The sequence below is a fragment of the Gopherus flavomarginatus genome, chromosome 7 (assembly GCF_025201925.1).
Source record: "Gopherus flavomarginatus isolate rGopFla2 chromosome 7, rGopFla2.mat.asm, whole genome shotgun sequence".
Lineage (NCBI taxonomy): Eukaryota > Metazoa > Chordata > Testudines > Testudinidae > Gopherus > Gopherus flavomarginatus.
The window spans coordinates 112,186,110-112,208,515 of NC_066623.1; the positions used below are offsets into that span (position 1 = coordinate 112,186,110).

The following is a 22,406-nucleotide window of genomic DNA, read 5'->3' on the forward strand; positions in this document are numbered from 1 at the left end:
AGTCCTCCCCTGCTCTCCCACTCCCCACACAGACAGTCCCTACTGCATCACATCTCTCCCCCCTTCGAGACTGAACTGAGCGGGGTCACTCTGCCCAGTGACCTGGGGAAGTTCAGGGTCCCCTCTCCGGGACAACGCATCCGCTGTCAGGTTGGCGCTTCCCTTCACATGGACCACGTCCATGTCATAGTCCTGGAGGAGCAGGCTCCACCTTAGGAGCTTGGCGTTGGCTCCTTTTATCTGGTGCAGCCAGGTCAGGGGAGAGTGGTCGGTGTACACGGTGAAGTGTCGCCCAAAGAGATATGGCTCTAGCTTCTTAAGGGCCCACACCATGGCCAGGCATTCCTTCTCGATGGCCGCGTAGCTTTGTTCCCGGGGTAGCAGCTTCTTACTCATGATGGGGTGTCTCTCCCCCTTTTCATCCTCCTGCATTAACACTGCCCCCAGTCCCGTATCTGAGGCATCAGTGAACACCATAAAGGGTTTCTCAAAATTTGGGTTTGCTAGAACTGGGCCACTAACCAGAGCCTCCTTCAGCGCCCGGAAAGCCTCCTGGCACTGCTCAGTCCAGATCACCTTGTCTGGCTTCCCCTTTTTGCATAGTTCAGTGATGGGGCCGGCTATGGCACTAAAGTGGGGCACGAACCTTCGATAGTACCCCGCCATCCCAATAAAGGCCTGGACCTGCTTTTTGGTTTGGGGAGCAGGCCAGTTTCTGATCACCTCCACCTTGGCTGGTTCCGGCTTCAGGCAGCCGCTCCCCACCCGATGGCCCAGGTAAGATACTTCAGCCATCCCCACCTTGCACTTCTCAGCCTTTACTGTTAACCCAGCCTTTCGGAGTCGGTCCAGGACTTGTTTAACCTGGGACACGTGGTCCTCCCAGGTCTGACTGAAGACGCAGATGTCGTCAATATGCGCCACGGCAAAACTCTCCATCCCCCTCAGTAGCTGATCCACCAGGCGCTGGAAGGTGGCCGGCGCTCCCTTGAGGCCGAAGGGCAGGGTCAAAAACTCATAGAGCCCCAGAGGGGTGATAAAGGCCGATTTCAGCCTGGCATCTGCGTCCAGCGGCACTTGCCTGTAGCCTTTGGTAAGATCCATAGTGGTGAGGTACCGAGCACCTCCCAGCTTGTCTAGGAGCTCATCAGGCCTGGGCATAGGGTAGGCATCAGATACGGTGATGGCATTGAGCTTTCGATAGTCCACACAGAACCGGATTGACCCATCCTTCTTGGGAACCAGCACTACTGGCGAGGCCCAAGGGCTGGAAGACGGCTGGATCACCCCCAAAGCCAGCATGTCCCTGACCTCTCTTTCAAGATCCTGGGCAGTTTTACCAGTGACCGGAAAAGGGGAGCATCTTATAGGGGGGTGTGACCCGGTCTCCACCCGGTGGACAGTTAAATTAGTGCGTCCAGGCTGGTTGAAAAACAGCTGTCGGTATAGATGCAGCACCCCTCTGATCTCAGCGTGCTGGCCCGGGGTCAGTTGCTCAGAGAGGGGAATCGCCTCCAGGGGGGAACCAGTTTTTGTCCCAGGGAATAGATCCACTAAGGGGTCATCTCCCTGCCCCTCCCAATGTCCACACACGGCCAACACCACATTCCCCCTGTCATAGTATGGTTTCATCATGTTCACATGGTACACCCGACGGTGATGTGCCCGGTTTGACAGCTCCACCACATAGTTTACCTCATTCAGTTGCTTGATAACCTTGAAGGGCCCTTCCCAGGCGGCCTGGAGTTTGTTTCTCCTCACGGGGATGAGAACCATCACCTGATCCCCGGTGGCGAAGGCACGGGCTCGTGCTGTGCGGTCATACCAGACCTTCTGCCTCCTCTGGGCTCGGGCCAGATTCTCCCTGGCCAGGCCCATGAGCTCGGCCAGTCTTTCCCGGAAGGTCAGGACATATTCCACCACTGACTCTCCCTCGGGAGCGGCCTTCCCCTCCCATTCGTCCCTCATCAGGTCTAGGGGCCCCCTCACCCGCCTTCCATACAACAGTTCGAAAGGTGAAAACCCGGTAGATTCCTGGGGTACCTCCCTGTACGCAAACAGCAGGTGAGGTAAGTACTTGTCCCAATCTTGTGGATGCTGGTTCATAAATGTTTTTAGCATCATCTTCAGCGTCCCGCTGAACCTTTCTACCAGCCCGTTGGACTGGGGGTGATACGCTGAGGGCCAGTTGTGCGTGACCCCACATTTCTGCCATAAGGACCGGAGCAGGGCCGACATGAAGTTGGACCCCTGGTCCGTTAAGACCTCCTTGGGGAACCCCACCCGGCTGAAAATTGTCAGCAGCGCATCTGCCACTGTGTCTGCTTCGATAGAGGACAAGGCCACCGCCTCGGGGTAGCGAGTGGCAAAATCCACCACCACCAGGATGTATTTCTTCCCTGGCCGGGTCGTCTTACTGAGGGATCCCACTATGTCCATGGCCACCTTCTGGAAAGGTTCTTCTATGATGGGTAAAGGCCTCAAAGCCGCTTTCCCCTTGTCCCGGGCCTTCCCCACCCTCTGGCAGGGGTCACAGGATTGGCAGTACTGTCGGACATGGGTAAAGACCCCAGGCCAGTAAAAGTTCTGTAGCAGCCTCTGCCTGGTGCGCCGGATTCCCTGGTGCCCTGCGAGAGGGATGTCATGGGCCAGGTACAACAGCTTGTGACGGAACTTCTGGGGAACCACCAGCTGCCTCCTGATCCCCCATGACTCTACTTCCCCTGGGGGAGCCTATTCTCGGTACAGGAACCCCTTCTCCCACAGGAACCTCTCCTTGCAACCTCTCCTCATGGTCTGTACCGCACTAAGGTCAGCCCGGTCCCTGTGCTTCCGCAAGGAGGGATCTTTCTGCAACTCGGCCTGGAACTCAGCAGCTGGGACAGGAATGGGGACCGGCTCTCTCTTGCTGGCTGGGTCTGAGGCCGCAGCCTCTCTGCACCGTGCCCCTGGGCGTTCCCCGCTCCCTGAGTTAGGGTCCTGCACCTCAGGTCGAGTACCTTCCCCGTTGTCGGGGAGCAGTGCCATTTGCCGACTCTGACTACGAGTCACGACCAGGGCACTCTGGGTGTTACTAGGCCAGTCCTCAAGGTCCCCTCCCATTAACACGTCAGTGGGCAAATATTGGTGTACCCCCACATCCTTGGGGCCCTCCTTGGCCCCCCATTTCAGGTGTACCCTTGCCACGGGTACCTTGAATGGGGTCCCGCCCACGCCCATCAGGGTCAGGTAGGTGTCGGGCACCATCCGATCTGAGGCCACCACCTCGGGCCGGGCCAGCGTCACCTCTGCGCCCGTGTCCCAGTACCCAGTGACCTTCCTCCCATTCACTTCCAGGGAAACAATGCACTCCTTCCGGAGGGGCAGCCCCGCGCCCACCCGTTAAACCAAAAACCCGGAACCGGGAGCATCCACAGGTGGTATGTTGCCAACCCCCCTTTCCTGGGAATGTAACCCCTCCTCCGATTGGGTTTTTACCCAGTCCACCCTCTGCGGGTTGGGTCTGCTTGGTCTGTCCCTGAGCTTGGGGCACTGGGCCCGTATGTGACCTCGTTGGCCACAGCGATAGCAGCCCATATCTCGTGGGTCCCCTTGAGTGGGTCGGAGGGACCTGCCGCTGGATGTTCCCCTTTTGGGGGGGTTCTCCATAGGCCCCCTTTGGGAGGTCCCATGATGACTCTCTCTCTGCGTTGAGGCAGGCCTGCTCCTTCGAGACTCCTCCCTGCCATCCCCTGCCCGACTGTCCACAAATTGGTCGGCCAGCTGGCCTGCGTGCTGCGGGTTCTCCGGCTTCTGGTCCATCAACCACAGCCTCAGGTCGGACGGGCACTGCTCGTACAGGTGCTCCAGTATGAATAGGTCAAGCAGGTCCTCTTTAGTTTGGGCCCCAGCTGTCCACTTGCGAGCATACCCCTGCGCCCGGTTGACCAGTTGTAGGTATGTGACCTCACGGGTTTTACGCTGGCTCCGGAACTTTTTCCGGTACATCTCAGGAGTCAGCCCAAACTCGCGGAGCAGGGCCTGTTTGAACAGTTCGTAGTCCCCTGCCTCCGCCCCTTTCAGTCGGCTGTACACCTCCACGGCTGTGGAGTCCAGTAAGGGGGTGAGAACTGCGATCCTGTCTGCAGGGTCAACCCTGTGCAGCTCGCAGGCATTCTCAAAGGCCGTCAGGAAGGTATCTATGTCCTCCCCCTCCTTACGCCGGGGCAGCAAGTGCTTATCAAAGCTCTTTGTAGGCTTGGGTCCCCCCTCACTTACCGCAGCCGGGGCCTCACTGCTCCTCAGCCGGGCCAGGTCCAGCTCATGTTTACGCTGTTTCTCCTTCTCCTCCCACTCACGCTGGCGCTGGTTCTCCTCATGTTTACGCTGGTTCTCCTCATGTTTACGCTGGTTCTCCTCATGTTCACGCTGTTTCGCCTTCTCCTCCAGCTCTCGCCTCTTTAACTCGAGCTCTTCCCGTCTCAGCTCCCTTTCATATTCCAGCCGCATCCGCTCCACGGATGCCGAGCGTTGCCGGGAGGATCCCCTGCTGGGGGGTGAGCTTCGCCGTGAGGCTCCCCTGCTGGCCGGGGGTGTCACGGTGCCCTCGGTATACACTGGGCTCCTCCCCGCCCTTCCTCTACGCCTAGGAAGGGGGGGTCTCGGGAAGCCCTCGTCTGCCGGCTGACCACTCCCAGCAGGGACAGTCACTGGTGCCTGCGCTGCATCTGCTCGGCTGCTTCCCTCAGAGACAGGGCTCCGTTCATTCATGCGGTCTTCCTGCTCCAGCTGGGCAATCAGCTGGTCCTTGGTGCGTCTCCCCGGGTGCAGCCCCCTCTGCTTACACAGCTCCAGCAGGTCACACTTGCGCCGCTTGGCATACATCTTCCTGCTGACCACTCACAGGCCGGGGTGCTCGCCGCTCCCCACGGTTTCCAGGGGGACCCCTAGTGCACCAGGCCTTCTTGAGGTCACCACCTCTCTGCCAGGGTCGAGCTGCAGACTCCTCCGCCCCTGGGACTGCTCGCTGCAATCCTCCGGGGGACCCTGTTACTGCAAAGTCCTTCTCACTGGGCACACACTCCCAGGGGTTAACCACCCCTTCGTTTTACTGCTCCCCAGTCACTTACTGCAGGAAGCGCTGTCCACGGGGTGCAGTATATCCCACCGCTGCCACCAGTTGTCACGGAGTGTGGGGAGTCCGGTCCTGCACCCCTCTTCCTGGGACCCACAGTGACTCTTAGCCAGCCAGTAAAACAGAAGGTTTATTGGACAACAGGAACACAGGTTACAGCAGAGCTTGCAGGCACAGTCAGGACCCCTCCACCGAGTCCTTCTGGGCTTTCAGGGTGCTTGGATTCTAGCTAGGATACCCTGAATTCCACCCACACAGCCCCAAGCCCAAACTCAAACTGCTTCCCTCCTGCCCCTCCCTTCCTTTGTTCCCCTTCCCGGGCAAAGGTGTTTGACCTTTCCCCTCCCTTACCTAGCTCAGGTTACAGGCCCTGGCATCGTCCATCCCCTAAAGTCCTCCCCTGCTCTCCCACTCCCCACACAGACAGTCCCTACTGCATCACAACTGCATTGGCCTGGTGTCAGTCAGGAGTCACTCCACCTGTTTCTGGAGTTAGACTGGTGCAAAAACCAGTGTGAGGTCACAGAGCACCCCCCCCCCCGCCAGCAGTTTTCAGGCCATTGGTCACGGGAGGTGTTAAGGGTAGAGGAAGTCAGGGAGGCAGAACTAGAATGCTGATGGGAACAGAAGGCGGGAGAGAAGGGCAGAATCAGTAGCAGTTTACTTTACTTTGCATTTAATTGTGAAATGTAGCAATGTCCTTTATGCAAAATCATATTTCCCCCCCCCCTCAGAAGTAAGCCATTTGCAGAGTAAAACGGGCTAATTCGGGGTGGGAAAGGGGTAGAAGTATTACGTGAAAGAGGGTAAAATGAAGCCTATCTTGGAACACCAACGGAGGGGGAAATCTGTGTGTGTGACACGAATACCCTGTTTTTCAAAACCTCCCAGTAACACAGTATTGTTCACGCGCAAAGTCATCCAGACTGGAACAGCGACGATCTTGTCAGAGCCCTGTCGTGCCACATCACATCAGACTGATCTGACACCTCTGCTACTCAGCCGCCTTTTCTGAGAGAGCCGGGGAACACAGAGGAGGCTGCAGAACAGCCGGTGAAGTAAGTCCTGCTTTTGACTGGATGGAGTTGTCAAGGCACAGTGCATGTGGCCCTGTCTCCCTCTGGTGCCCGACCCCAGGAACAACGATGGCTGACTTCTCACAGCTAAAGCAGCTCCTGTAGAGGAGGGATGTTTGCTTTTGATGCTGAAGGTGGTGGGTTCGATCCCACTGGATGACCACAGCACCCGCTTGGTTGTGGTCACAGGTCGCTGCGGAAGGCCCTGGCACGGGATTGCAGAACATTCCTGTGTCTGGTCTGGGCTGCAGCGAACACCTGCAGGGTTGTTGCGTTGCAGAGTGTACAATGATCATTGCAACGTCCTCCTGTAAATGCCCAAGCATGACCTCTGTGTAATGTAGCTCCCGTTCGTCACCTCTCGCCAAAGCTTAAACACCATCCCTATGAGCCTGGTGAATCCAGCAACGATTCTTGCCTCTTCCCACAGTCTGGTTCTTTACCAGGCAAACTAGAGGGCGCATTTGCAATGCAGAGTAGCCTGCTCTCTCCAGGACACCCAGTTCTGCACCGAAGAAGATGGCTGGTTCCTCCCATAGGAGGGGGATCAAGTCTTTGTGGGCACGACAGACAGCGCTGAGAGAAACAGAAGAGATGGGGGACTCACTCTCCCGTCTGCTTAGAAAGTGGTGGGACCCAGCACGGATTTTGTTATTTCTGGCCTAGCTATTAACTGGCTGCGAAGGAAAATTTTAAAGGGGTGTCAGAACTATCCACTTAGTGTTCACTTCACTAAATTAACCACACGCACTGCAGCAGTCTATGGATTGAGCTCTGGGCTAGCAGGTTTCTGTACAATCTGCACCATCTTGCCATGGTATCTACTCTCAGCAGCCCGTAGCGGGAGGGCCGTTACTCACCGAACCGTGTCCATGCTGGGCTGACCCTGGCCCAGCCCCAGGGATCTCTCTTTTCTTTTCCCCAATCTCATGTGGTTCGTTGTGGCGGGGAGGTTGGGATGTTGCGAGAGGCCAATCGGATTGGGAAAGGGGGGACAGAGCCTCTTCTGGGAACCACCGGCTACTACACAACAACTGACATCTTTCGCTTGGACCGGAATTCTCAATGGAGCGGCTCCAGCGGAGCACCTTGCCCAGGATCTCAACCCCATAGGAACGGCTATACTGGGTCAGACCAAAGGCCCATCTAGCCCAGTATCCTGTCTTCCGGCAGTGGCCAATGCCAGGTGCCCCAGAGGGAACGAACAGATCAGAGAATCATCCAGTGATGATTAAATTGCTTGAACTTTGCTCCCAGGTTTGCTAGCCCCATCCCTATGTCTACATTTCACACTAAGCCCAAGCTCTGACCCAGGTTTGAGCCCACACTGTGTCCGTCCCCGGCACCCCGCGTCTGTCCACACACAAATCAGTCTAGATCGGGTCAGCAAGCACCCAGGACCTGGGCCCTAGAACCACTGCAACTCCAATCCAAGCCGTGTCATTCTGCAGTGCGGACGCAGCTCAAGTTGCACACCCGAGTCAGAAGATCTGCATAGTGCAATGTGGATGCATTGGCACGGCTGGAAGAGCTGAGTCCTCTCGCTGGAATCCCAGGCTTTCCATGCAGTGTGGATGTTCACACGTGGGCTTGGAAACACTCAGTCCCCTGCAAAATACAATCTCAGAAGTGACTTGCCCTGGAGCAGAGCAGAGGAATTGAATCCGGATCTCCTGAGTCCCAGCCCAGAACTTTACCCACAGCCTCCTTCTTCCTGCTTGCTCCGTCCTCTGGAGACCTGCCCCAGGCCAGGCCCCCACAGACTTAGAGCCCACCTCTGCGGAAAGGCCCTGCCAGAGCAGAACTGCCAACCCTGTGCTTTTTGGGTGGTGCTTTTCAATTCTTCCATGAAGGGAACTTTGGCCTCGCCTGCCTTTGTCATGTGCACATCCCCTGTTGTTTGCTCCATCCACCCCCATGTACTCCATGCATCTATCGACCCAGCTGTCCGTCCATCCCCATGCCTGCCTGTCTGTGTGCCTGTCCACATCTATGGCCCTCATCACCAGAGTTCATCGGAGTGCCACAACTATCATAAGGCAGGAGAGAAGAAATCCTCAGCTGACAAGGAAAGAAACGAAATAGCAGGGGGCTGAGGCATTCCCACGATGCAAGTTCCTGCCTTGTTCATGCTGGGCTTTCCTGCATGTGCATGGAAACCAGAATCTGAACAGAATGTCTTTTAAAATAAAGGATCCAATTGAAATTAACAGGCTTGCGCCTACGGCCAGATTTTAAAAGAAAATTCAATTACAAAAAGGAAAAATCTGGCCTGCCCAGCTGGAAGCTGAGCTCTTCTGTAATTTGTGTTTGTGCGTGTCTGTGTGTGTATATGTATGTATAAAAATCTCAGGTAACAATCCCCCTCTCCCCCGGCCTATATGATGCAGGGGGTCGGCTTGGATGATCATAGTGCTCCCTACTGACTTTGAAATGTGTGACTCTCTGAGCCAATAGATCGGGGGCGGGGTGGGATGAGGGGGTGATTGGCAGACGCTGTGATACAATAGGGCTGAATATGATGGGGCTTTGGGTGCAATGCAATGGAGTTTGCAGGTCCATTTACAGCCTCCCCTGTCAGACTGCTGGGTGCTATTGAACTGATTGCCAGTGCAATTGCTGTCATGGTGCCTAGAGCTTTGGGGTTGTGCTTTGTAAATGGAAAAACTTTGTTAAATCGGAGGGGAAGAAGACTCTCCCACGTAGCTAATTACATAGCTGTGGCCTGGAGGATCATGGAGAGTGAGAACACAGGAGCCCCACTGGGCTGAAACCCCTGGCTCTCCGGAGACATGTCAAGGGGTCTTTAATGCAGAGAGCACTTAGAGAAGCTTAATTACACATCCTGCCTGGAAAGTGAAACACCTGGCAGCATGACACTCCCAAACACCATGCTGGGGGATTCATTCAGGGAGAAGAATGCCACCAACCGTATCCTCAGAACTAACCCCTACAGCCCTGCCTTGCTCATTATTAACTGGTGCCTCACTGCAAACCATAACCACGCGCCGGCACAACAATGGTTTGGTCACAAGGAATAAATGGCTCTCGCTGATTCGATGCAGCTTAGCTGAACCATTCCAGCTGAGGACCTGGCCCATAGTTTTTCCTTCCTATGTTGGGCGCCGGGAGTGTGCTTGGCACAAGTTCTAGAAGAAGACACGTTCCGTGTAAAAAGAAGCTCACAAGCAAACTAGAGTGACAATCCAGGGGCCTACACAGTGCACCCAATGACCAGGTGCAGGCATCATGCAGATTTTAGGATGAGAAGTTCCCCCATAACAAATATAAATAAACAAACAAACCCCAAGGCAAAGCTACAACTAGCCTGCAGGCCTGGTGGCGGTGAGGAACGTTCGCAACACCACAGCTCCAGCATGGATGCTGGGAAATTGACATTGGTACCAAGGTGTAAGTAGTGTGTGTGAGGGTGGCAGGCCTTCCATTCCCCGTGAATGGAAGGGGAGGTGCCCTGCTGCTGGGCTATTCCCCGTTTAATTCTGATTTTGCAGTTGCTGTGGGGGAGGGCAGAGGAAATAATACGTTAATATTCAGGGCCCATCACGCGCTGTCAAAACAGCAGTAATCCTGGCTGCTCTAAGGGCAGTTTGAGCAAGTGGGGAAGAGTCCTTACGCGAGCGGGGAACCAAAGTTATTGCTAGCACTTGGGAAGCTGCTGGGGAAAATCGTCCATTAACATTTGTTAGAACATAAGAACGGCCATACTGGGTCAGACCAAAGGTCTGTCTAGCCCAATGTCCTTTCTTCCAACAGTGGCCAATGCCAGATGCCCCAGAGGAAATGAACAGAACAGGTGATCAAGTGATCCATCCCCTGTCGCCCATTCCCAGCTTCTGGTTAACAGAGGCTCAGGAATTCAAAGGAATTTGCTTTGATTGTGGCTTGGGCTGTCCTTAAAACAGATCCCAGCATGGCTGTGTGCATCAAGGGTGTGAAAAAACAGACACCCCAAGCGACAAAATCCCAGTGTAGACACAGTTGCGCCAACAGAAGAGTGCTTCTGTCGGCAAAGCTAAACATTGTTCGGGGAGGTGACGTTTCTCCTCCGTCAGGAAAACTCCTATCGGCATACGCTATGGTTACAGTGGAGCTATGCATAGCTATGCTGATGTGGTCTCCGTAGTGTAGGCAGAAGCCTGTGTTCGCTCACCGCATACTGCGAATGTGTCCCTGTCCTGTGGTTAGAATGGGACTCTTAGGAACTGCTCTCAGAGAGGAAATTCAAATTCCCCTGTACCAGCAGTAACGCTGGAAACCTGATCCTGTGACTTAGGGCCGTCCAGTCATGAAACAGACAGAGACCACAGCTTGCATGTTTGAATAACGAGCCTGGAATTAATTAACTGGAGCAAGTGCCTGGAGAATGGCTTCAAATGATGAATCTGAGACAATCTGTTGTTTGTTTGCGCACAATTAGCAAGGTGGGAAAGAGGAGAAATCCATCTAATAAATGATTCTTTGCAAATTATTTGCTTGGCTCATTATCACCCCCTACTTTCCAGGCACTGGCCCATCAGAGAGATTGAATATGCTATTTAACTGCACTACAGCTGCTGTCCAGCCAAATTGCCTTGTTGACAAGCGCTGAGATCCACTCTGCTAAATCCTCTTTATTTGTCTCTCATCTGTCTCTCTAACAGGACCCACTGGGCAGGCCGAGGTTGCAGAGTTAAGGCTCCCCGAACAAGCACCTCTGATTGTAATGAGACTCATTGAAGCTTTGGAAAAACAAGGTACGTCAGGCATGTTTCCTTGGCCACCTCCTCGCATTTCTTCCAGTTGGGACAAATACATGCATTGGGCATGCGTATTCCATGTGTCATGCACACTCCTTTCCTGCTGACACAGCACGATGGACAGTCAGAAACAGGCCCCATCCACACCGGGGACCAAAATCTAGATTTACACCAGTGCGCCTCCACTGACTTTAATGGAGCTATTTCAGATCTATGCCGGAGTGAGAACAAGATTTGACTCCACATGGTTGAAACCTTTTAAACAAGGCTCCAGCCTGACAGTAGCACAGACTGCAACCGTCCCTAGTACCACTCTGAAATATGCAGCAACCACCTGCACAAGCCATGCTATTGAATCTCGAGGATGGATTACCTATGGGGTAGCATTATCTAAAGTGAAACCACCAAAAACATGTCTGCTCCGGACAGGGAAAACTGTGCTACATGCCAGCTAGGGTCCTCCCCTCTGTTTCCGATCCACGGCAGAGATGGGTTCGTTACAACTCTAGGCTTGCCAGCTTGCCTATTCGGCTCAGATCTCCAGTTCAGTCCCTATCATCGCTCGAGATGGGGGCTGCCGTATTTGCCGCAGGCATGCTAGGCATCGGTTGCGATTCTAGTACTTGATGTCTGTCGATGAGCAGAGGTCGTTTGCTATCATGGTTCAACCACAGCCCTGTTCTGCCTGGGGCTTGGCAGTTGTTGGTGCAGCAACCAGAGCAGGCCCTGCATGCAGACAGTTTACACTGCGGGAGTTTAGCACTGGGCTCTGCTGGTTCAGAGCATGGCTGTCACTGACTGCAGAATTGGGATTCATCCCCAAGCAGCGACAGGGCTATTGACACCACACTGATGGTGGAGGGTAAGAACATGAGCCTCGTCCTCTGCACCCAGGAATCATCAGCCCCTTTGCAGCTGTCCTTTGGTCTCCTCCGAAGCTGCATGTTACATATTGCTCCATAACAGCAGAGCTGAGAGAATAATTGCACATGAAACCAGCAATGTGAGGCTCAGACGCCATTAGGACTCTGGCAAACTGTGCAACTCATAGCATTGCAAAGGGCTTTACTTCTCTGTAGCTGGGGAAGAGAGAGGCCTGTTGGCTCTCGTTGCAGCAGGGAGTGCATGTAAAGGGAATGCGGAGTCCCTGAACATCCATCCCCCTTCTTGGAAAAGTCTAGGGCTGGCGGGTAATTTTCCATCAAAATTGTTGTTCAGTGGAAACGTTTTTTGGTCTAAATGACAGTTTTCACAAAAAGTAACTGAAATATTTTGATTCCGATAGCTTGCCCCAGTGTCTCATGGGAGTTGCAGTTCAATGAGTTTCCATTCCCCTCCCTTGGGACACTCAGCTGGACTACATCCCCCATAATACACTATGCTCAAGGTCTCCCATGATGCTACTGCCTCCCCTCACCATGAGAAGAAACTGTGGTGCATCATGGGAGAGGTAGTGCAATCAAGGAGCCCAGTCAATAGAGGAAGATGGGAGCATGAGTCACCCAAAATGTTACTCCCTTGAGGCATTGCAGCAGGATTTCCAAATCAAAATATTTTAGTTTTTTAATGTTTTCTAACTGTAAAATCAAACTTTTCTTTGAAAAATTTTGACAAATGATTTTTTTCATCAACATTTTCTGTGGGTAAAACCCCATTTTCAGACCAACTCTAGTGACGTCCCAATTGCTCTGTTGAAAGGGAGCTTGGGTGAGGTCAGAGGAGGGCTACAGCTTGATGGATTGTCCCCTTAACATGGATTTAATATGTCATTTTGAATTTTTGTAATTAATTTTTTTTATCAAAAAGGCCATTTTTATTCAAAAAACCATTTTTGCCAAAAAGAGGTTTTTTTGTATTTTTCTGGGTTTTTTAATGAAATCTGAAGACAAAAAATGTTCAGATTTTGACTTTCCCTTTTTTCCTCTTTATCGGTGGTAAAATGAAAAAAAAAAAAAAAGGATATTGGGAAACGGAAAAAAATGGGCGAAAGCCCCAAAACCTGAAAGTCTGAAGTATCTTTGTGTGTGTGTGAAAATTTTTGAATAAGCAAAAAGGAAAAGTACTTTTAGCTTTCCATATTTTTCATTGCAAAAAAAAGAATCCTTCCCATTGTTTATCCAGCTCTAGATCTAACTTTAGTAACAGGAAGGGAGACACTCACAGGCACGGTGACCAGATGTCCCGATTTTATAGGGACAGACCCAATTTGGGGGTCTTTTTCTTATATAGGGTCCTATTACTGCCCACCCCCTGTCCCAATTTTTCACATTTGCTGTCTGGTCACCCTACTCATAGGCACCTAACACATCCAAACTGGCCAGTTCTATAGGCGTTGGCTTGGGTCATAGAAACATCCGCGTGTATGCCTCCACACTGCAGTTTGGGCGGGGTGTCCCTGCTCTCTCACTCCCAGCTCTATGCTGGTATAGCTCCATTGAGTTTTGAGGAATCTCCCCCTGAATTTTCAGCTCTTCTGGTTGCAAAGAGAACCATCCCAACATGAATGGAATGCAAAGCGAGGCCGTGCCTGAGACAGCCAGAAACTGAATATCAGAGAGATGTGAAATTTGTCCCCTTCATTCTCTATGAGACGTCAGCTCTGCAAACTGAAGCAAAATCAGTGTCAACCTAGCTAATATTTCCCAGGGCCTTTGTATGGCTGCAGTTCCTCATGCACACCGACTTCTCCCCTGGACCTGTAACAAAGCTGTAGCCACTTCACGTTTGCTGCTGTGCTCTAGAATGCCGTTGCCACTCAGAAATCAAGGCCGCCCGGGGGGAAGGGGGGGTGGCAAGTGGGGCAATTTGCCCCAGGCTCTGCAGGGGCCCCAAGAGAATGGGTGAGGCTCCCGCCCCAGCCCAACCCCGCCTTCGTCTGTGACCGAGTGCGGCCGGGGCTCGACCCTCTCTGGGGGGAAGAGGGAAGCCACACCGGCTCACTACACCCCGGTGGGTCCAGGGAAATAGTCCGGCAGTCCTTGCGGCAATTGCCTGCTCCGCGGGGCAAGGGGGCTCAGGCCCGGGGCAGGGCTGAGCAACAGTACCCGTTAGGCCCTGGCCCTCGGTCAGGGTGGGGCAACAAACACTGAGTCAGTAGCTCAGGCCCTTGGGCAGGGCTGAGCAACAATAGCGATTCTAATAGGCTTTGGCCTCCCTAGGCCAGGGAGAGGGGGAGTCTGCCACCCAGGAGTTGGGTGGCAGGGGGGACGCAGGCCCTCCCGCTCCACTGCGTCCCAGCCCGGGGCCCTCTGGCAGCGGCTGAGGATCTACTGCTTAGTCAGTGGGGATCCTGGCCGCAACACACTGACACAGGCTCTGGTAATGCTGCAGCCAGACTGGGGTCAGCTGCCCCCGGGCCACTTCCGTACACCCCCTCGGGGCCTACCTGGGTCCTGACGTCGGCCTCTGCAGGGTCCAGGAGCATGGTCTCGTCACAGCCGGGGTTGGGTGGCAGGTCCGGTGGCTCCTCCGGATAGTCGGCCCAGGGTAGCTCCGGCGGCTCCTCCGGGTAGCGGGCGTGGGGGGAGGCTCCGGCGGCTCCTCCGGGGAGCGGGCGCTGGGGGGAGGGTCCGGCGGCTCCTCCGGGGAGCGGGCGCTGGGGGGGGAGGCTCCGGCGGCTCCTCCGGGGAGCGGGCGCTGGGGGGGGAGGCTCCGGCGGCTCCTCCGGGGAGCGGGCGCTGGGGGGGGGGGAGGCTCCGGCGGCTCCTCCGGGGAGCGGGCGCTGGGGGGGGGGAGGCTCCGGCGGCTCCTCCGGGGAGCGGGCGCTGGGGGGGGGAGGCTCCGGCGGCTCCTCCGGGGAGCGGGCGCTGGGGGGGGGGGAGGCTCCGGCGGCTCCTCCGGGGAGCGGGCGCTGGGGGGGGGGAGGCTCCGGCGGCTCCTCCGGGGAGCGGGCGCTGGGGGGGGAGGCTCCGGCGGCTCCTCCGGGGAGCGGGCGCGGGGGGGGGGAGGCTCCGGCGGCTCCTCCGGGGAGCGGGCGCGGGGGGGGGAGGCTCCGGCGGCTCCTCCGGGGAGCGGGCGCGGGGGGGGGAGGCTCCGGCGGCTCCTCCGGGGAGCGGGCGCTGGGGGGGGAGGCTCCGGCGGCTCCTCCGGGGAGCGGGCGCGGGGGGGGGGGAGGCTCCGGCGGCTCCTCCGGGGAGCGGGCGCGGGGGGGGGGAGGCTCCGGCGGCTCCTCCGGGGAGCGGGCGCGGGGGGGGGGGGAGGCTCCGGCGGCTCCTCCGGGGAGCGGGCGCGGGGGGGGGGGAGGCTCCGGCGGCTCCTCCGGGGAGCGGGCGCGGGGGGGGGGGGGGGCTCCGGCGGCTCCTCCGGGGAGCGGGCGCGGGGGGGGGGAGGCTCCGGCGCCTCCTCCGGGTAGCGGGCGCGGGGGGGGGGGGAGGCTCCGGCGGCTCCTCCGGGTAGCGGGCGCGGGGGAGCTCAGGCCAGCCTGGGCGGCTGCCCTGGGTCGCAGGGGGTTCCTAGTCTCGAGCTCCCTGAGGGACGTCTGCTCGCTCCGGCTGCTGGGGCCTGACTGAGCTCTGTGGGCCGGCTTTTATAGTCCCGGGTCGCCGCCTGACCCTTGGAGGGGCGGGCTCAGAGCTCCATAGCTCCACCCACTCTGGCCTCCAGCTGGGTTCTTCCTCCTCTGGCCAGAGGGGGCGCCACACCAGATCACTACACCACCCGTCTCCCAGAGCATCGACGCATCCAGCAGCCTCCCTGAACAGAGCTGCAGCGTGGCTCCGGCGGGGCCTGAGCTCCGCCCCGCTCAGAGCCACGTGGTCAGGGGCCGGGGCTGCGAGCTCCAGGCTGAGCGGAGGGAACTCGGGCCCCACTGGAGCTCGCAGCCCCGCCCCCTGACCACGCCGGAGCCACGCTGCACAGCTGTTCAGGGACGCTCCTGGATATGACACGCTGAGGCTTCAGGTGAGGGGGGAGCCGGGGGTAAGGGACTGGGGCCGGGGCTGGGGGGGTGGTTGGATAAGGGCAGGGAGTCCCAGGGGCAGAGGTTGGGGGTGGTGGTCAGGGGACAGGGAATGGGGGGGGTTAGATCGTAGACGTTCTGGGGGTCTGTCAGGACTCAGTGGGGGGTGGATAGGGGTTGGGGCAGGCAGGGGACAGGGAGCAGGGGTGGGGTGGTGGGGGTGGGGTCTCTGGGGGACGGTGAGGGGGGCAAGGAGCAGGATGGGTTGGTAATTCTGAGGGGGGCGGGCAGTTGGGGGGCAGGAAGTAGAGGGATCAGATAGGGGGCAGGGCCAGGCTGTTCGGGAGGCACAGCCTTCCCTACCCTAAAGCAGTTTGAGGCTTGCAGAAGAGCCAAGTTGTTAGCTTTTCCATTCGGGCTACCATCCCTTCCACTTCTCAAATGCCAAATTATAGTCTATATTTAATTTCAGTGCCATAGGAGATTCGTGTCAGGGGAGGGTAGCTTCATTTAAAATTAGCCATTGGGGGGGGATCACATGAGAAGAGCAATATCCTACACCACCTACCTCCTTCCCAACCCTACCAAGGGAGACCCTGACTCCCCTGCATTCCCTGAGGCTTCAGAGGGGTTAATTCAGTGGTGCTCAAACTTTCGTCCTGGTGACCGCTTTCACATAGCAAACCTCTGAGTGCGACCCTCCCCTCTTATAAATTAAAACCCTTTTTTATATATTTAACACTATTATAAATGCTGGAGGCAAAGAGGGGTTTGAGGTGGAGGCTGACAGCTCATGACCCCCAGTAATAACCTTGTGACCCCCTGAGGGGTCCTGACCCCCAGTTTGAGACCTCCTGGGTTAATTTAATTTTAGCACCCTGTGTCCATAGACATGCATGTGCTGTTTTGAGCATGTCAGTTTTCACAGCCTAGGCTCATCCCAGATTCTGGAACAAGCTCAAATGCTCGGTTCATGGAGTATGTACATAAGCTATACTAAAGACAAACCCACAGTAACCGTCTCCAGTTTGTGAGAGACCCCATGGACCCAGTCTCTAGGAAACAGATAAATGCATGGAGGTTAAGTCCATTAATGGCAATTAGCCAGGATGGGTAAGGAATGGTGTCCTTAGCCTCTGTTTGTCAGAGGGTGGAGGTGGATGGCAGGAGAGAGATCACTTGATCATTGCCTGTTAGGGTCACTCCCTCTGGGGCACTTGGCATTGGCCATTGTCAGCAGACAGGATACTGGGCTGGATGGATCTTTGGTTTGACCCAGTATGGCTGTTCTTATGTTCTAAGCTAAATGAACCCAAAGTTATGGAGACAGATATGAGTCAAGGAAGCCAGAACAGTATCAGAAACCTGGAAAAATCTCTGACTGGATGGGCTCAGGCGTTTGGTCACAAGCTGAGGTGGTTCAAAAGTTTTGGATTTTTTTTAAGCAGAATTTTTTATTGTTTCTTTAAACGATCAAACACAGCAAGCAGCAAATATTTGGCCACACGCTTCTGAAACCCCAAACTATATTCAGGTTTTGACAGACTAATTTCAGCTTTTCAATTAAAAAAAACCACAACAAATTTTGAAGGAAAGCAGACATTGTCCGTGATTTTTTCTGCTTTTTAAAAACCCCTAGTTTTGGATCCAAAAAAAGTTTTGACGGAAAATATTTGTCCAACCCTTTTAATGAGCTTTAGTGCCTTTTAGCACTAGCTGATTCTGAGAACCAGTGATACCTTGTAAAGAAGTTTTCTCAAAACTGGGTTTGTGCCAAGATGCAGAAGGTTTATTTTTCCCAGGGCCACCCATGGGGGGGAAGCAAGTGGGGCAATTTGCCCGTGCCCCACAGGGGCCCCCACGAGGATATAGTATTGCAATTTTTTTTATAGAAGGGGCCCCGAAATTGCTTTGCCCCAGGCCCCCTGAATCCTCTGGGCGGCCCTATCAGAAATTCCTGGTGATAATGGGGCTAGAACTCAGATCTTCTTTTCTTTCCCTAGTTCTCAGGCCCGTATCCCATGTAGCAGTCTGAGGCGTATGATTAGAGCTCAGAGAAGTTTTTTTGCACAAAACTTTTTCTGGAAAAAACCACAGACTCAGCTACATTGGTGTATTAGGCAAATGTGAGTCAATTTTGCAAAATTCTTTCAGTAAAAATAATTAAAACTGTAATGAATTTTAAAAAAAATGAAATGTTCCACTTTCAGAATGAAACATTTTGATTTTTCAGCTCAAAATGACTTTCCATTTCAAAATGTCCTTTTAATTTTATTTAAAAGCAATCCAAAATGTCAAAAATGGTGAAAATCAAAATGAAACAATTAAATTTTGTCAAAGCATAACGTTTAGGTTGGCCAGAAACAAAATCTTGTTTCGACGTTTGATTTGCTGAACATATTGGAAAAAAAATCATTTTGAGTTAACCCCAAACCATTTTCATTTTTTTGTTTTGGTTATTATTATTTTTGGAATTGGTAGCACATCAAAAAATCAGTTATTCAACCAACTCTGACACATGGCAGTGCAGTTCTGATTCTATCCAGTAGAGGGCACTGTTCACTCATACGCTCTCACGTACAACACAACACACACCTGATGTTGCAGGCTGTTGATAGCAGAACAGAGACCTCAAAACAAGACGACCCTGGTGTGCTAATGCTGACCTCATCTGTGCGTTGGGCCTTTCGAGCAGATCTGAGTCAAAGCATGGTGGTTTGTATGGTGCTTTAGAGGGAGAATTCTTGACTCTGATTTCTTTTTTTCCCTTTGATTTCAAAGGCATCGACAACGAGGCTCTTTACCGAGCCCCTCCTGGCTCCTTCAGCAACCCTGAGCTCAAACAGGCTCTTCTGACAGGTAAGCCACCATCACGCTGTTCCCTCCTTCATCCTGATGGGCAGAGATGCTTCATACCGGCTGTGCGCAAAGTGGGGAGAACCAGGGTCATTTATTACAGGAGCGCTCCCTGCGTATGAGCAGTGTGTCCATGAGCCACCTTTTCATTTCCAGCATTGGGATCTAGCGTTCTTGCAATATCGTTATAAGAGTCCTAGAATGCCGTAATGAACTGTCTGCTGTGTATATGCCACCACTGCCCGCTACTGGCTAGAATCACAACTGCTTAGCAGCGTGTGTGTCATAGGCCCTATACGGCTGACAGCTAATGGAGATTTCCCTTTGGCTCAAATGCTTCAGGCTTTTGCTTTCAGAGCAGGAAGATCTGAGCTGTGTCCCTGCTGTGGCTGGGAAGGTCTGAATGGCCGTGCTGTGCAGCAGAGTCACTGCTGTGAAGTTCCTAAATGTCTATGGATTTTTGTTATAATGCCTTTCTGTTTACATAGCATCTGTACAGTGCAATTATATGCCACAGCACCGGCGTTGTGGTGCTCCATATCTGTTCCCCAGTAACGTTCGTATCAAATGGGCTCAGTTTCAAAGTAAAAAGCTGGTTTTCCTGACAGCCAGCTCTGCATGTACGCTAGACTAGGGGAGGCCATGGAACTGTAGATCCTGCTTGAAGAGGCTGTGTAGTGATGCTGTGGGACAGTCTGTCAGGACAGTGACGTGTTGTGATCTTGCTGATGGAAGCCATTTAAAAGGAAAGTGAAAATTAAAAGCGTGGGTATAAGCAGAAGAATGGCTGTGTTACCAAGCCACCTTCTGAGTCAGATCAGCAGATCAATGCTAGGGTGATCAGATGTCCCGATTTTATAGAGATAGTCCCCATTTTGGGGGCTTTTTCTTATATAGGTACCTAGTACTCCCCACCCCCGTCCCGATTTTTCACACTTGCTCTCTGGTCATCCTAGCCAATGCAGATCTAGGACAGGGAGCTGGATTCTCTTCTGACTCGTGTATCATCTACAGAATGGTTAGGTGAGATCCAGGTACGGACTGCTAAATACCAGTGGTGACACACGAGTCGGACAGGGCCTAGTTTGATTTAGGGGGTTTTCACCTTCCTCTAAAGTGAGGTGCATGGATCAGTTGCTGTGATCATCTGGGCATATCCTATGTGATCAGTGCCCTGCTGCTGCCTGGGCCTTGGGCATCGGTGGCATCTCAGCCTCTCTATGGCACACAAGTTCAGTCCCCTGAGGCCTGGAATGGTTGGGTCTGACCCAAGTTATGGGGCCCAGCCCACATGTGATCAGATGAAATCTGACACCTGGGTTATCCAGGAGCTCAGTCCCTCTGGCCTTAGACCCTATGAAATCTCTTATGGAAATACAGTCGCCCTTGTTATCTGCACAGGACCATAGCAGACAGCATGGCATGTCCAGGTATAGACACAGCCAGGGTCCCTGCCCCAAGCAGAATGCCCAGATGACGGAGGAGGCCAGTGCCATGGCAAAATCTGGGAAAGAGGGAGACAGCTGTAGGCAGGGGGTGGGCCTTGGGGGGGGGGGACAGTGGGGTGCCAGCAGTCCTGGGGTGATGCACACCCCAGTGCAGAGAGCCAACAGAAGGCCCCCGCAGGTCCCCACTGGTGCCAAGATTCCCCAGTGACTCCAAGCTTCAGTACTGCAGAAGAGCTTGCTTTGGGTCCTGGGCAGGATTTAATTTCACCCATGGGCCCACTGAGGCCAGTGGGAGTTGACAATCCTTGGGTGGTGCCTTTAATTAAATTCGTTTCTCTTTTTGGTGTCCCTAACGTTAAAATACTCTCCTCCCCCTCAACCCAGCCTTTCCTGGGCAGGTTTCCCAGCTGGGTCCCAGGCATATTCCTTTCATTTCTAAAAGAAACCCTATATCCCGACTTGTCCATAGGGTGGTGCTGTGGTACCAGGCAGTGCCCAGCCGCTGAGCACTCAGCCCCACAGCTGAGGCTTGGGAGCTGCATGTTGAAAGCTCCCTTCCCTGGGTCTGGCTCCTCGCTGACCCTCTGCCCGTGGGGCCTGGCTGTTGGCGAGGTGGCGCAGAGGCAGCGCCACAGGTGGGGTGGGGTGGCCCCACTGCCGTGCTCCTGACATCCCAGGCCCATGAGGAGCTGTCACACCAGGCCGCGTTGCTATGGAGAAGTTGCTGATGGAAGAGCTATATAAAGCAACATGAATGAGCTCATCGCTTTTTAGCACAACCGGGAAGCAAGTCCGTAACGGGTGGAGAGGCGTTTCAAAGACCTCACCAGCTGCAGTGCGGCCTAGCAGGGGCAGAGGCGGGCGCAGGGTTTGCCTGGAGGGGAGCAGCCTCGCTCCTGAATAGCACTGGTGTGGCAGAGACAAGGGGACAGGGAAAGTGCCCTGCCACGGGGAATTAAGATACCTTGCTGCGCCTGGAGGTCAGCTCCCTCTGACCGCGTGCACGAAGCTGCAGCTTAGCCGTGATGCTGTCGGGTCTCCATAGAGAAGGCCTGTGGGGCTCCCACAGCCGTATTAAGGAGGTGGGGTTGGGGCAGCAAGGCTGTCTTTCTGCAGGCGCCTCGTCAATTCATTCTCCCACGTCCCCTGCTGTCTGCTGGAATCCAGGCTGTTCCTGCCTGGCATAGACTTAGCTGCTGTGATAATGGGGGGCTCCCCTAGCCTGAGCCTGGGGGCTCATTCCGGTTCACAGCAGAAGCTCTGAGACGAGCTTGGCCTGCTTGACACGCAGTTTGGCGAGCGCCGTGGGAAACCCAGGTGCTGCAGCGAGTGTCCTTTGTGCCGTTTGCCCCTCCGAGTCGTTATGCAAGTAGGGCCCCAATATGGCACTAGGGGGCGCTGTGCCACTTAAAGACAATGACCCAAAGGCTAAGCTCCAGCAATAGCATCGACTATCGGACCCCACTTTAGACGGGAGGTTGGCCTTGGTGTTCGGACCAGATTCCAGCAGTGGTGAGTCCATTCTGCCCTCCTATGGCTTGGTTGGATGCAGCATTTGTCCCTCCCCCACCGCCTACCCCAGACTGGTGTGTTCTATAGCTGGGTGTCTATTAAACCACCCAAAGGTGGCTGCATCTCAGTGCTGGGTTCAGTGATCCTTATCTAGACTCTTATGGGAACAGATGTTGTTATATTATAAACCACACCTCCCTGGGGCCCTCCCCCTCTTCTCGCCCCCCATAACTTCCTTGACTATCAATGAGGATGGTTCTAGAGAGTTGATTTTATGAAGCACGGATGGATCCCCATGGCTGGGGGACAGGGTAGAGTGTGGGAAATGACACAGTCCCTGCCACTGAGGACGTGCCGTCTAAAAACCTGATCCCTGCAGAATAGGGATCAAGTCGGAAATAAATCCCGTATTCAGGAAAGCACTTTATCTTGTGCTAAATTATTACACATGTACTTAAATCCTATTGATTTCAGCAGGACTTGAGCATGGGCTTAAGGTTAGGCATGCGCTTAAATGCTATCTTGAACAGGCCCCCAATCCAGGAAAGTATCCACACGGGATTTGTAGGTCTCTTGCTGTCCCTCTGCGCTGGTGTAAGGCTATTTGTTAACAATCCACAACACCTGTCTAGGGCTTGGTGCGCAGGGAGACAATACATTGTCATGGGAGATGGAGATCCCTGCGGGAGTTCTGGGCTAATCTCGCCAGCAAAGGAGATGAATCCTACGAGCAGCTAGGCTCTGCTC

General features: G+C 54.4%; 1 protein-coding gene across 1 annotated transcript in view; it reads left to right on the forward strand.

The window, feature by feature from the left end:
• Window positions 1–22,406, forward strand: part of PIK3R3 (phosphoinositide-3-kinase regulatory subunit 3) — a 358,799-nt gene that overhangs the window by 74,911 nt on the left and 261,482 nt on the right. The window contains exons 3-4 of the mRNA XM_050961835.1: window positions 10,851–10,943; window positions 18,625–18,702. Of these exons, the coding sequence (XP_050817792.1) occupies window positions 10,851–10,943; window positions 18,625–18,702 (171 nt within the window). The remainder of the gene's footprint in view (window positions 1–10,850; window positions 10,944–18,624; window positions 18,703–22,406) is intronic.